General features: G+C 31.0%; 1 protein-coding gene across 2 annotated transcripts in view; it reads left to right on the top strand.

Moving 5' to 3' along the window:
• myo1g (myosin IG) overlaps positions 1 to 15,373 on the top strand; it is a 112,916-nt gene that overhangs the window by 66,794 nt on the left and 30,749 nt on the right. The window contains exon 21 of one of the 2 annotated variants that reach the window (XM_073821578.1): positions 604 to 732. In XM_073821578.1, the coding sequence (XP_073677679.1) occupies positions 604 to 732 (129 nt within the window). Of the gene's footprint in view, positions 1 to 603; positions 762 to 15,373 lie in introns of both variants that reach the window. The other variant, XM_073821577.1, reaches the window with a different exon arrangement.

Below are 15,373 nucleotides of genomic sequence, written 5' to 3'. Positions count from 1 at the left end.
ACACTCGCAAGTTGGCTGCTGCTTATATTAGGTAAAACATGTCTATTTTTTTTTTCAATATTTCAAGTCAATATTTTTTCTGGAAGAGACTACATACTTTACATACATGTGTGTATCTGCTACATTTAAAGCATGATTTCATTAAACATGAGTTTTTAATGAATACATACACAAATACACACGTATTAAAGATGATAAATGCACATGGGCATGCATGCTCTTGCAAACAGCATTTCCAGGACCGTTTCTAATCTCAGAGTCATGCGTACCACCCCAGCACGCACACATTTTACTGACGCACGGCGTCGATTGGTCACACTCTTTGAGTAATTGCAACAATCAAGTCATTCATTCACAATTATTTCCAGCATATTATTCATTCTCAAGGTTACTGAGTCAATCATGTGCTGAAGGCGCAGGAAGTGATTGTGTTGTGAATGAGCTTTTACTCTGGGATTGCAAAGCTGAATATAGAATAGAAAAATGGATCTGTTGATTCAGGAAGGATGGATTTATTAGATGCAAATACTTTGACTTAATTTTGGAGCAACACATGCTGTGCAACAGTGTTTGTAATGCTGTTTTACACTCTCAATTCCACAGGTGGTTGGTGTGAGCGTAACAAGTGGCAGTGACCAAATGGTGGTGCTACATACTTCCACTCAGGATGACTTTCTAGTGCACCTACAGAGGGGTGAACTCAACCCAAATCAGGACCGTGTTGGGGAGTTGGTGGGCAGCATTACAGACCATTTTACACGGTAAGAGTCCACGCCAATAACCTTCAATTTGAACATAAAGATAAAATTTCGGCTACTAAGGCAAGCATCACTATTACTGTTGTTCATTCTTCATGTTGGGGATTTAAACAGTCCTGTAGTCTGTCGCCAGTATTTTTAGTATAAGGGTCAGTCACATAAAGCTTGTCTTTTGTCTAGATCAAAACTACATTACAAAATCAAATTAACTACAAATAATTTCAGATCAAAAACAGTGTGAAGTTCATCAGTTTGAAACGAGGTCAGTTCAACTGAAAGCAGTTCTACAAAAGGCAGCAATGTTGGGATTCAGTTCAAGTCAGTTCAGTGTTGATTCAATTCACTCCAATACTATAGTGGTAAAAAATGGTAGTGATGAAAACCTCTCTCATAAGGCATTATTATATAAGTTCTTGAGATATACAGTCAAGCCCGAAATTATTCATACCCCTGGCAAATTCTTAAAGACTTAGTTACTTTTATTCAACCAGATTTTTTTTTTTTTTTTTTGACCGGAAATGACACAGGCTTCTCCTAAAAGATAGTAAGACGATGTACAAGGGGCATCATTGCTTTTACATTTGAATAAAAAGGGGCATGTCCAAAATTATTCATACCCTTTGCAAACTGTCACAGTCTATGGGAAAATCCACAGTTCAATACCATTCCAAATAGTCCAAGCTGTTCTCAAGCATCCTAATTACCCTGATTCATTGGGAACAGCTGTTTTAATCAACTCAACAGGTGAAAAACAGAAGCTGTCTGCTGTTGGTTTGTGGACAGTCATGGCTAAGACAAAGGAGCTCACTGAGGACCTGCGGCTGCGCATTGAGGCCGCGCACAAGTCAGGAAAGGGCTATAAGACCATATCTAAATGTTTTGAAGTTCCAGTGGCTACAGTGCAAAGTATTATTAAAAAATACAAGACGTTCCGCACTGTGAAAAATCTCAGAGGACATGGTCGGAAGCCAAAAGTGACACCTGTGCTGGCCAGGAGGATAGTGAGAGAGGTAAAAATAAATACAAGGATAAAGATCAGGGTGATGGCAAGGAGACCCTCCAACCTGAAAGAGTTGGAGCTCATCGCTAAAGATGAATGGGCAAAAATACCAGTGGAGACATGAAAAAAGCTGGTCAGCAATTACAGGAAGCGTTTGATTGCTGTAATAGCCAATAAAGGCTTTTCTATTGATTATTGAGAAGGGTATGAATAATTTTGGACATGCCACTTTTTGTTCAAATGTAAATAAAAGATGAGTAATAATTTTTTCCACAGTGATGCCTCTTGTACATCGTCTTATTATCTTCTGGGAGACGTCTGTGTCATTTCATATCCAAAAAAAACTTGCTGGTTGAATAAAAGTAACTTTAAATCAGAATTTGCCAGGGGTATGAATAATTTCGGACTTGACTGTATATATATATTGTTACACCATGTGACATTTTTAGAACAATTACATTCAACATTTGCTGAAAATGCTATGAAGTTTTAAAAAGGTTAAAAAACAAACAAATACAATGAGTACATTTTCTGTTTGGTTCATCCCTCACTGTTTGTTCTACGGACATAAAATCATTACTCAGATCAACTTCTTGTTGCTAAATACACTACCGTTTTTGATCAGTAAGATTTTTAACATATAAGAAGTCTCTTCTGCTCACCAAACCTGCATTTGTTTTCTCCGAAGTACAGAAAAACAGAAAAAAAAAAAAAAAATTACTATTTAAAATGGCTGTTTTCTATTTGTATATATTATAAACTGTAATTTATTCCTGTGATTTTAAAGCTGAATTTTTTGCATCATTACTCCAGTCTTCAGTGTCCCATGATCCTTCAGAAGTCATTCTAATATTCTGATCTGCTGCTCAAAAAAACATTTATTGTAATTATTTTGAAAACATCTGAGAAGAATCTGTCTTTATCATCACTTTTGATCAATTTAAAGCATCCTTGCTAAATAAAAATGTTGTATAACTTTTTTCCAAAATAATAAAAATTGAATGATGTATAATGTTACAGAAGTTTTTTATTTGTGATAAAAGCTGGTCTGTGGAGCTTTCTATTCATCAAAGACTCCTGAAATAAATGTTCTAAACAGTTTGATGATGATAATAATAATAATAATAAATGTTTTTTGAGCAGCAAATCAGCATATTAAAATGATTTCTGAAGGATCATGTGACACTGAAGACTGAAGTAATGATGCTAAAAATTCAGCTTTGAACTCATAGAAATAAAATACATTTTAAAATATATTTAAAAAACTGTTATTTCAGATAATAAAAAAAAAATCAAAATTTTACAGTTTTTGCTGTACTTTGCATCAAATAAATGCAGACTTGGTGAACAGAAGAGATTTCTTTAAAACATTTTAAAAAAATGACTAATAGTGTACAGTATACGTGATTACATTTATGAATGAAAAATCTTACTGACCCCAAACATTTGAATGTAGCGTACAAAGTGACATTTGTAAGTATTTATATCATGCTTTGATTTTAAAGATCCCCACTTATTCTGTCATATAGCAGCCTGGAGGCTGTTTTGTTGTAAGCGCATACACACTAACGCATCCATGTTGTGAGATGCTCATTCATGCAATGGCATTTCCAGGTTCCTCACATAACCGGCCCCGAGGGAGGTAATATTAGGTCCTGGAGCCGACCGGCAGCAGCCCAGTTGTGTATAGATTGTTTGTGTGTGTGGCAGGTGTGGGGTGTGTGGCAGTCAGTGGGTGTCTATAATCACTGCTCCTGCACGTCTGCTTTAAAGCCATTGTGCTGCCATCTGCGAGTCAATGCATGGGGTCATGCCCCCTTTACGACATCATCAAAAGGAGACGTCAGAGAGGCCTGAGGAAGTGTGGAGGAAGGCAAATAGTGTGTGAGCATGTGTGTGTGGGGGGGGTGGGCGGGAGAACAGATGACAAAGCACACACGTGCAGTTCACTTGATCCCCACAGCGGAGGCACAGCACCACATTCATTGCTTTTAAATCTATATTGGATTTTTCCTTTTTTTTTTTTTTTTTTTTGTAAAGGTTATAATAAGGAGAATGTTTGAAACAAAAATGAGTGTTTTAAAGCATATGTGAGGCATTTCCTTTAAATAGATGTAAAAAATAACCTCTCACCAACTCCAAACAGAAGGTGACCGTACTTTGCCAAGTAGGGCATGTTCTTGGATCAGAATGTCTTGTTGGTCCTGAAACAACTTTCTTCCAAACTAACTAAGTCTTAACCCAATATCTAACCAGATTTACCCCAAAATCAGGGCGGGCATGTTATAAACGTCTGCAGGTTCTGTTTGTAAATCAATTTTCTGTAATAATAATCTGTTTAGAATTGCAAAAGAATGAAAGACTTATAGGGATAATTCACCCTATGATATACTCACCTTCAAACCATCTTAGATGTATATGGCTTTCTTCTTTCAGACAAATACAATTGACCATATGCACGGATTACTTCCTTGTTTTAGACAAGCCAGCTAAGTCATTTTCCGGTCAACTGTTCTGTGCCGTAATAGGAGTGTACTTTGCTTGTTTTCTCTACATAATCCATTCACAGTCGAAGTCGAAGTTTTGTTTGTCTAAGAAGACCAAATGTCCATGTATATCGTTTCAAGAATGACAAACAAAATGAAAAAAATATGTGAGTAAATCGGCTAAATATGCACGAGTCATTGCTATGATTGACAGTAATAACTGGACGAAACGTGACAAACTGAAGTAAAAAAAAAAAACTGTGCATTTAATGATTCAGACTAAATTCAGAGTAACAAAACTACAGCAGGAACAAGTTTGTGTTGGTAGTTGATAGGCTATTTAATAGCTTTTTACAGTTCAAGATAAAGCTTAAAAATGTAGTTATTAGATTAAATCTAAAATATTTCATATTGAATGCATTATTTAATTCTTATACCATTAATATTTAACTTTTTTAATTTCTAGTGAACTATATATAAGTATTTAATTAATTCACCCTAATAGGCTGTTTGTGTCTGAGCTTATTTATTTATTTATTTTAATGACTTTCTGCACTTGCTATACCATATACTTCAGTGTGGTAAAAGTACTACAATTTATTATACCAGTAATTTTATAATAAATCGAAAAGCAAGACGTCTTGAAAAAACTAGGGAGTTGAAATGGCAGCTGCAGCCAATGATTGATCCTCTGCTGCCATCTTCTGGTTATATAGGTAATTTCATGTCATTTTCATCTTAAAAAGACCGGTTTTCTTTTACGTGAAAAGACATTTTTTTCCAATGTCGTCTTTGTGAATGAAAAGTGAATCTTTGAAGTGAATTTTATTGCACAGCTTTAGAGTTTATAAAATATTGCAAGATTTTAAAAGTGTGTTCATGACTATAAGGGCAAGTTACTGACTCTCAAGAATACGATTAAGATGTCCTTGAAGAGAAGTATCGCTAGCTAGCTAACGTTAGCCTAAACACGTTATGATAGTGTTTAGCTGCCAGCATTTAAATGTACAACTACGTGTGTAGGTACTCTCCTGGGATTACCAGGCTCAGCATTTAAATTATATGTTGTTAAATAATATGAAACTGAATGTTCATGCCACTATCATTATTTACGATGTTGCAATTATTATTTTTCTCAGTTTTTGATAAGAACGAGGCAGTAGAGGAGTCTCAAGAGTGTCCAGCTATAAATAGCACATATAGTATGAGCTTCAGCGGAAGTTTACAAGCTGGCTGATCATTATGCGGAAGTTCTGAAGAATGCATATGGTCAATTAGAGTTACAATAAAAAATGTCTTGGCTCTTCCAAGCAAAGACATTTTTTTTTTCGATATAAGCCAAGAGGACACTAGTTTTTTGTTGTTGTTGTAAATAAAACTTGGTTCTCGTGAGACTAGCATATTCTCACTGGAGCTTACGTTACGTCTATCTCCTACATCATCTTCTGGAACACCACTCTCTCATGAGCAAGCGTAAGACAGTTAGCGAAAGCTAGAGATTACGGTTTATAAAGCTTTAAATATGCATATTTTTCTTATGTAAACACTTTTATTCACTTTAGAGGGCCTTTATTAACCCTCCGAAGCCATGTGGAGTATTTTTTATGATGGATGGATGCACTTTTTGGGCTTCAAAATCTCAACACCCATTTACTGCCAAATCTTGGAAGAGCCAGGACATTTTTTAATATAACTCCCATTGCGTTTGTCTGAAAGACGAAAGTCATATACACCTAGGACGGCTTGAGGGTGAGTAAATCAAGAAATGGTTTTGATTTTTGGGTGAATTATCCCTTTATGGTCATTGCCTTTTTTTTTAAACTGTAAAAAAAAAAGATTGCACCTTAAAATGTACACATAGTCACAATGATAAGACAATAAATCCAGAACAGAAATCCACATGATGAATGTCCATAAACATTCACTAAATGACAGAAAATGTGACACTAAACTAATGTACATTACTGATTACAAAAATAAGAACAAATCTAAAATGAATAAACAGTATATTCATATGTCATGCTACTGCAAATTTCCTTTGACCATAAATGATATGATAATGATCATTCATAGTTTTTATTTCCAAAAACCATACATTTGCCAGTGTTCTGCATTAATATTACATATAATGCACTTCACTATTTACAATTTTTTTCTACATGGTAAGGAAACTTACAGTGAACCAATTAACAGGTTTTTACTGTAGCGTTTTCATTTGTCTGTAAAATTACAAAGTGACATTTTATAATGATTTTGTTGTTTCACAGCATTTCAGATTAACAACTCTGTAATCTACACTGTGGCAGTGGGTTTAGGTACTTAATTCTGTTGTGCATTTGAATCATTTGTAAAACTGACAAATAAACAAAGGCTTCGAACAGCAGTAATGCACACTGAGTACCATGATTTTTGTAATAACAGAGACATCTCATGTTTAGCTAAATATCACGTTAGTGTAAACATTTAGTGATATGAGATTTAACTCACTTTCCAGAACTTCACCCAGGCTACTTAACAATGACTATACAATACTTAATGTATTATTGAAATTAATAAAAATGGAGTTTGAGTTGGGATGTTGGAGAAATCCTGGATGATTGGTCACAAGAGTGATAAATTTGCTTTGTGATTGACAGGATTAGATAAACATGTTTGCCATGATCTTTTATCTTCAACCCAATTTTATAAGAACAGGTGAATTTGCTATGAGCTGGAGGAGTTATATGCGAATTGGTGCATAAAATATGTATGAACTGTAGCAAAGCTTCTAAGCAGCTAGTCTCATAGTGATTTTTAGTGGATTTATGAAGTCAAGTTCACACAGGTGTCCTAGCAGAGGAACCACAGGTGTAAAGAATCATGTTAACTATCATTATTATCTACTAAAGTTTGACAGACGAGAAATGTTAATGCTTTTTAATAGTTTCTTTCATGTATCATTCAAACTAACAAATTCCTTTTAATTAAATATTTTGCTCAGAAAGTGTGCTTATATGTTATTCAGGCACATAACAGTACTCTTCTCATTATTTCAATCTGATCAAACCACTTATGATTTGGTATATAATTTTGTAAATATTTAATGACTTTACATTCCACATTCTCCTGTGCATGCATGCGCTCCCTTTGCATGAGAGCTCTTGTTGATCTGAAATGTCTTTATCTCCATTCAAATGGTGATTCATTTCTGTTATCATGCCTGTCTTTAAACTCAGTGACCTTTCCCGTGGGTTATTCACCCTTACCTGACTCATGCAGACATTTTGACTGTGTCATGTGTGTTTGTTTGTTGAACGGCAGTGCCAGCCTGCATGTGTGCGTTGGGTAGTTTAAACCCCTCTTTGGCCATCTGTTGAGACAGCTGGGTGTGTGTGTGTGTGTGTGTGTGTGTGTGTGTGTGTGTGTGTGTGTGTGTGTGTGTGTGTGTGTGTGTGTGTGTGTGTGTGTGTGTGTGTGTGTGTGTGTGTGTGTGTGTGTGTGTGTGTGTGTGTGTGTGTGTGGGGATGCTTTGGCCAAAGGCAGTGTTGGAGTAGATCTTAGGAGCTTTTTGTAGTTCTAGACTGTGAGAGCTTTTGGAGCCAAGGGGTTAGCAGCACTTGTTTGACTTAACTATTCTTCAAAAATTACCCAAATTTCTTTCACCCAAATAGATGGAGCATTGCCAAGCAATATAGGAGGGTTACAGAAATGGCAGCAATGGTAAAATCATTAAGATATGAAGTAAAGATCATGTTCATGAAGATATTTTGTAAATTTCCTACTGTAAATAAATCAAAACTTAATTTTTTATTAGTAATATGCATTGCTAAAAACTTAATCTGGACAACTTTAAAGGCAATTTTCTCCATATTTAGATTTTTTTGCACCTTCAGATTCCAGATTTTTAAACAGTTGTATATTTGGTTCAAGAATCATTTTTTTTTTTTTTTTTTTTTTTTTTTTTTTTTTGTTATGCTGGTTGAAAGTGTCTTCACATCCTGATAGCAATTACTGAGTTAAGTAATCTAAATGTATTTATGTTGACTGTTGAAGGTGTAGGACCATAAAATGTGCAATTTGTAAATTAAATTACACACTTCACCTATAAATGGCAAACTACTATTCAAAGTGTGAATAGCAGAGATTTGCATTCAGAATTGTGAGATATAAACTCAGAATTGCAAGATATAATCTCAGAATTGTGAGATAAAACTCAGAATTTAGATATACACAGAATTGCAAGATATAAACTCAGAATTGTAAGATATAAACTCAGAATTGTGAGATATAAACTCAGAATTGTAAGATGTAAACTTAGAATTGTGAGATATAAACAGAATTGCAAGATATAAACTCAGAATTGTAAGATAAAACTCAGAATTGTGAGATAAAACTCAGAATTTAGATATAAACAGAATTGCAAGATATAAACTCAGAATTGTAAGATATAAACTCAGAATTGTGAGATATAAACTCAGAATTGTAAGATATAAACAGAATTGCAAGATATAAACTCAGAATTGTAAGATATAAACTCAGAATTGTGAGATATAAACTCAGAATTGTAAGATATAAACAGAATTGCAAGATATAAACTCAGAATTGTAAGATATAAACAGAATTGCAAGATATAAATTTAGAATTGCAAGATATAAACTCAGAATTGCGAGATAAAACTCAGAATTTAGATATAAACAGAATTGCAAGATATAAACTCAGAATTGTAAGATATAAACTCAGAATTGTAAGATATAAACTCAGAATTGTAAGATATAAACTCAGAATTTAGATATAAACAGAATTGCAAGATATAAACTCAGAATTGCAAGATATAAACTCAGAATTTAGATGTAAATAGAATTGTCAGATATAAACTCAGAATTTAGATGTAAACAGAATTGTGAGATATAAACAATTGCAAGATATAACCTTAGAATTGTGAGATATAACCTTAGAATTGTGAGATATAAACTCACAATGTAGATGTCATTTCAGAATTGTGGGATATAAACTCAGAATTATTACATATAAACTCATATTTTAGATGTCATTTCAGAATTTTGAGATATAAACTTTAGAATTGCTGGATATAATAGAGTTGTGAGATATAAACAGAATTGCAAGATATAACCTTAGAATTGTGAGATATAACCTTAGAATTGTGAAATATAAACTCATATTTTAGATGTAATTTCAGAATTTTGAGATATAAACTTTAGAATTGCTAGATATAATAGAATTGTGAGATATAAACTCAGAATTGTAAGATATAAACTCAGAATTGTGAGATATAAACTCAGAATTGTGAGATATAAACAATTGCAAGATATAACCTTAGAATTGTGAGATATAACCTTAGAATTGTGGGATATAAACTCAGAATTATTACATATAAACTCATATTTTAGATGTAATTTCAGAATTTTGAGATATAAACTTTAGAATTGCTAGATATAATAGAATTGTGAGATATAAACAGAATTGCAAGATATAACCTTAGAATTGTGAGATATAACCTTAGAATTGTGAAATATAAACTCATATTTTAGATGTAATTTCAGAATTTTGAGATATAAACTTTAGAATTGCTAGATATAATAGAATTGTGAGAGATAGACTCAGAATTGTAAGATATAAACTCAGAATTGTAAGATATAAACTCAGAATTGTAAGATATAAACTCAGAAATGTGAGAGATAAACAGAATTGCAAGATATAAACTCAGAATTGTAAGATATAAACAGAATTGCAAGATATAAACTCAGAATTGTAAGATATAAACTCAGAATTGTAAGATATAAACAGAATTGCAAGATATAAACTCAGAATTGTAAGATATAAACTCAGAATTGTAAGATATAAACTCAGAATTGTAAGATATAAACTCAGAATTGTAAGATATAAACTCAGAATTGTAAGATATAAACAGAATTGCAAGATATAAACTCAGAATTGTAAGATATAAATTCAGAATTGCAAGATATAACAGAATTGTAAGATATAAACTCATAATTGTGAGATAAAACTCAGAATTTAGATATAAACAGAATTGCAAGATATAAACTCAGAATTGCAAGATATAACAGAATTGTAAGATAGAAACTCAGAATTGCAAGATATAACAGAATTGTAAGATATAAACTCAGAATTGTGAGATAAAACTCAGAATTTAGATATAAACAGAATTGCAAGATATAAACTCAGAATTGTAAGATATAAACTCAGAATTGTAAGATATAAACTCAGAATTTAGATGTAAATAGAATTGTAAGATATAAACTCAGAATTGTAAGATATAAACAGAGTTGGAAGATATAAACTCAGAATCTAGATGTAAATAGAATTGTGAGATATAAACTCAGAATTGTAAGATATAAACTCAGAATTTAGATGTAAATAGAATTGTCAGATATAAACTCAGAATTGTAAGATATAAACAGAGTTGGAAGATATAAACTCAGAATTTAGATGTAAATAGAATTGTAAGATATAAACTCAGAATTGTAAGATATAAACTCAGAATTGTGAGATAAAACTCAGAATTTAGATATAAACAGAATTGCAAGATATAAACTCAGAATTGTAAGATATAAACTCAGAATTTAGATGTAAATAGAATTGTAAGATATAAACTCAGAATTGTAAGATATAAACAGAGTTGGAAGATATAAACTCAGAATTTAGATGTAAATAGAATTGTAAGATATAAACTCAGAATTGTAAGATATAAACAGAGTTGGAAGATATAAACTCAGAATCTAGATGTAAATAGAATTGTAAGATATAAACTCAGAATTTAGATGTAAATAGAATTGTCAGATATAAACTCAGAATTGTAAGATATAAACAGAGTTGGAAGATATAAACTCAGAATTTAGATGTAAATAGAATTGTAAGATATAAACTCAGAATTGTAAGATATAAACTCAGAATTTAGATGTAAATAGAATTGTAAGATGTAAACTCAGAATTGTAAGATATAAACAGAATTGTAAGATATAAACTCAGAATTTAGATGTAAATAGAATTGTAAGATGTAAACTCAGAATTGTAAGATATAAACAGAATTGTAAGATATAAACTCAGAATTTATATGTAAATAGAATTGTGAGATATAAACTCAGAATTGTAAGATATAAACAGAGTTGGAAGATATAAACTCAGAATTTAGATGTAAATAGAATTGTAAGATATAAACTCAGAATTTAGATGTAAATAGAATTGTGAGATATAAACTCAGAATTGTAAGATATAAACTCAGAATTTAGATGTAAATAGAATTGTAAGATGTAAACTCAGAATTGTAAGATATAAACAGAGTTGGAAGATATAAACTCAGAATTTAGATGTAAATAGAATTGTGAGATATAAACTCAGAATTGTAAGATATAAACTCAGAATTTAGATGTAAATAGAATTGTAAGATATAAACTCAGAATTGTAAGATATAAACAGTTGGAAGATATAAACTCGGAATTTAGATGTAAATAGAATTGTGAGATGTAAACTCAGAATTGTAAGATATAAACAGAGTTGGAAGATATAAACTCAGAATTTAGATGTAAATAGAATTGTGAGATATAAACTCAGAATTGTAAGATATAAACTCAGAATTTAGATGTAAATAGAATTGTAAGATATAAACTCAGAATTGTAAGATATAAACAGTTGGAAGATATAAACTCAGAATTTAGATGTAAATAGAATTGTAAGATGTAAACTCAGAATTGTAAGATATAAACAGAGTTGGAAGATATAAACTCAGAATTTAGATGTAAATAGAATTGTGAGATATAAACTCAGAATTGTGAGATAAAACTCAGAATTTAGATGTAAATAGAATTGTAAGATGTAAACTCAGAATTGTAAGATATAAACAGAGTTGGAAGATATAAACTCAGAATTTAGATGTAAATAGAATTGTGAGATATAAACTCAGAATTGTAAGATATAAACAGAGTTGGAAGATATAAACTCAGAATTTAGATGTAAATAGAATTGTGAGATATAAACTCAGAATTGTAAGATATAAACTCAGAATTTAGATGTAAATAGAATTGTAAGATATAAACTCAGAATTGTAAGATATAAACAGTTGGAAGATATAAACTCAGAATTTAGATGTAAATAGAATTGTAAGATGTAAACTCAGAATTGTAAGATATAAACAGAGTTGGAAGATACAAACTCAGAATTTAGATGTAAATAGAATTGTGAGATATAAACTCAGAATTGTAAGATATAAACTCAGAATTTAGATGTAAATAGAATTGTAAGATATAAACTCAGAATTGTAAGATATAAACAGAGTTGGAAGATATAAACTCAGAATTGTAAGATATAAACTCAGAATTTAGATGTAAATAGAATTGTAAGATGTAAACAGAGTTGGAAGATATAAACTCAGAATTGTAAGATATAAACAGAATTGTAAGATATAAACTCAGAATTGTAAGATATAAACAGAGTTGGAAGATATAAACTCAGAATTTAGATGTAAATAGAATTGTAAGATATAAACTCAGAATTTAGATGTAAATAGAATTGTGAGATATAAACTCAGAATTGTAAGATATAAACTCAGAATTTAGATGTAAATAGAATTGTAAGATGTAAACTCAGAATTGTAAGATATAAACAGAGTTGGAAGATATAAACTCAGAATTTAGATGTAAATAGAATTGTGAGATATAAACTCAGAATTGTAAGATATAAACAGAGTTGGAAGATATAAACTCAGAATTTAGATGTAAATAGAATTGTGAGATATAAACTCAGAATTGTAAGATATAAACTCAGAATTTAGATGTAAATAGAATTGTAAGATATAAACAGAGTTGGAAGATATAAACTCAGAATTGTAAGATATAAACTCAGAATTTAGATGTAAATAGAATTGTAAGATATAAACAGAGTTGGAAGATATAAACTCAGAATTGTAAGATATAAACTCAGAATTTAGATGTAAATAGAATTGTAAGATGTAAACTCAGAATTGTAAGATATAAACTCAGAATTTAGATGTAAATAGAATTGTAAGATGTAAACTCAGAATTGTAAGATATAAACAGAGTTGGAAGATATAAACTCAGAATTTAGATGTAAATAGAATTGTGAGATATAAACTCAGAATTGTAAGATATAAACAGAGTTGGAAGATATAAACTCAGAATTTAGATGTAAATAGAATTGTGAGATATAAACTCAGAATTGTAAGATATAAACTCAGAATTTAGATGTAAATAGAATTGTAAGATGTAAACTCAGAATTGTAAGATATAAACAGAGTTGGAAGATATAAACTCAGAATTTAGATGTAAATAGAATTGTGAGATATAAACTCAGAATTGTAAGATATATACTCAGAATTTAGATGTAAATAGAATTGTAAGATGTAAACTCAGAATTGTAAGATATAAACAGAGTTGGAAGATATAAACTCAGAATTTAGATGTAAATAGAATTGTGAGATATAAACTCAGAATTGTAAGATATATACTCAGAATTTAGATGTAAATAGAATTGTAAGATATAAACTCAGAATTGTAAGATATAAACAGTTGGAAGATATAAACTCAGAATTTAGATGTAAATAGAATTGTAAGATGTAAACTCAGAATTGTAAGATATAAACAGAGTTGGAAGATATAAACTCAGAATTTAGATGTAAATAGAATTGTGAGATATAAACTCAGAATTGTAAGATATAAACTCAGAATTTAGATGTAAATAGAATTGTAAGATATAAACTCAGAATTGTAAGATATAAACAGTTGGAAGATATAAACTCAGAATTTAGATGTAAATAGAATTGTAAGATTTAAACTCAGAATTGTAAGATATAAACTCAGAATTTAGATAAAAACAGAATTGTGAGATATAAACTCTGAATTTAGATATAAACTCAGAATTGTGAAATATAAACTCAGATTTTAGATGTAATTTTAGAATTGTGGGATATAAACTATATCTATAAACTATTATATATAAACTATAAATGTAAATGTATTTACTCTCGCTTTATATCAACTTTGCATCCTTGCTGAAAAGTATTAAATATATATATATATATATATTTCCACCAAATGCTTGAATAGTAGTGTAGATGTTTTGCTACATGTCTTCTAAACACCATTTATTGTGTATGTTGGTGTGCTTGCGTGTGTGTCACTCTGGGTTAACCGAGTTTGTTTGTGCTTGTGTCATCTGCAGACATTATGACCAGAATAATCAGCTCTATTGTTGCCATGCGTGACATCATCCCTGTTGTGTGTTGTCCTCCCATAGGAAGGAAGAGCCTGTTGCGTAATCCTGCACTGGTGTGATGCTGTCTATCAACAAGGGAACTATCTTCTCAGGCTCAGTTGATGAGCAGCTTATCTCGTACTACCTTCCCAAGATGTACATGTGGTGTCACTGAGGATTAACCAAACTAGAATTTATCTATGTGATGAACTATATGATTATATAACCGTTACACAAGGTGTTACTGTCTTAATCAAGCCCCTCAGCCACTAAGATTTATTGAATCATTCCAGAATATTTTTTTTTCTCAAGTTTAGTCAATAGATTTTGAAATCCATCAGTGTAGGACTATATTTCTACATGGTAACAAAGCATTGCACTTAATGCTGATGAGAGAGTCTGCAGGGAAGCGGTAGTTTGAATGGAATATAGTGGAGGGGAACTTGAAAGTGGTCATTATTAATTCTCCTTCTTTTCGTTCTGTATGACTTTCTTTGATGAATGTTAATGCTGCTTTTTTCCATACAATGAAGCATACTTTGCTTTGGAGTTGTTAAACTTAAAGTACCATAAGAGAAGGATTAAAGCCCATTTCCACCACATAATAATAGTAGTAATAATAAATATAAAGGTAATTATGACTTTTATCTCACAATTCAGATCTTTTTTTATAATTACAATTACCTTTTTTATTTTGTGGCAAAAACAAAAAACAGAATTGTGAGACAGGAACTCGGAATTGCAAGATATAAACTCAGAATTATGCTATATAAACTCAGCATTGATATAAAGTCATAATTATGAGATTTAAACTCAGAACTGACATGAACTCAAAATTATGAGATATAAACTTAGAATTGACATAAGATCAGAATTATGATATAAATTCAGAATTATGAGATATA

This window comes from Garra rufa, chromosome 17, assembly GCF_049309525.1.
Source record: "Garra rufa chromosome 17, GarRuf1.0, whole genome shotgun sequence".
Classification (NCBI taxonomy): Eukaryota; Metazoa; Chordata; class Actinopteri; order Cypriniformes; family Cyprinidae; genus Garra; species Garra rufa.
Note: the sequence above shows the minus strand (reverse complement) of the source record. Positions and strands in the feature narration are given on the sequence as shown.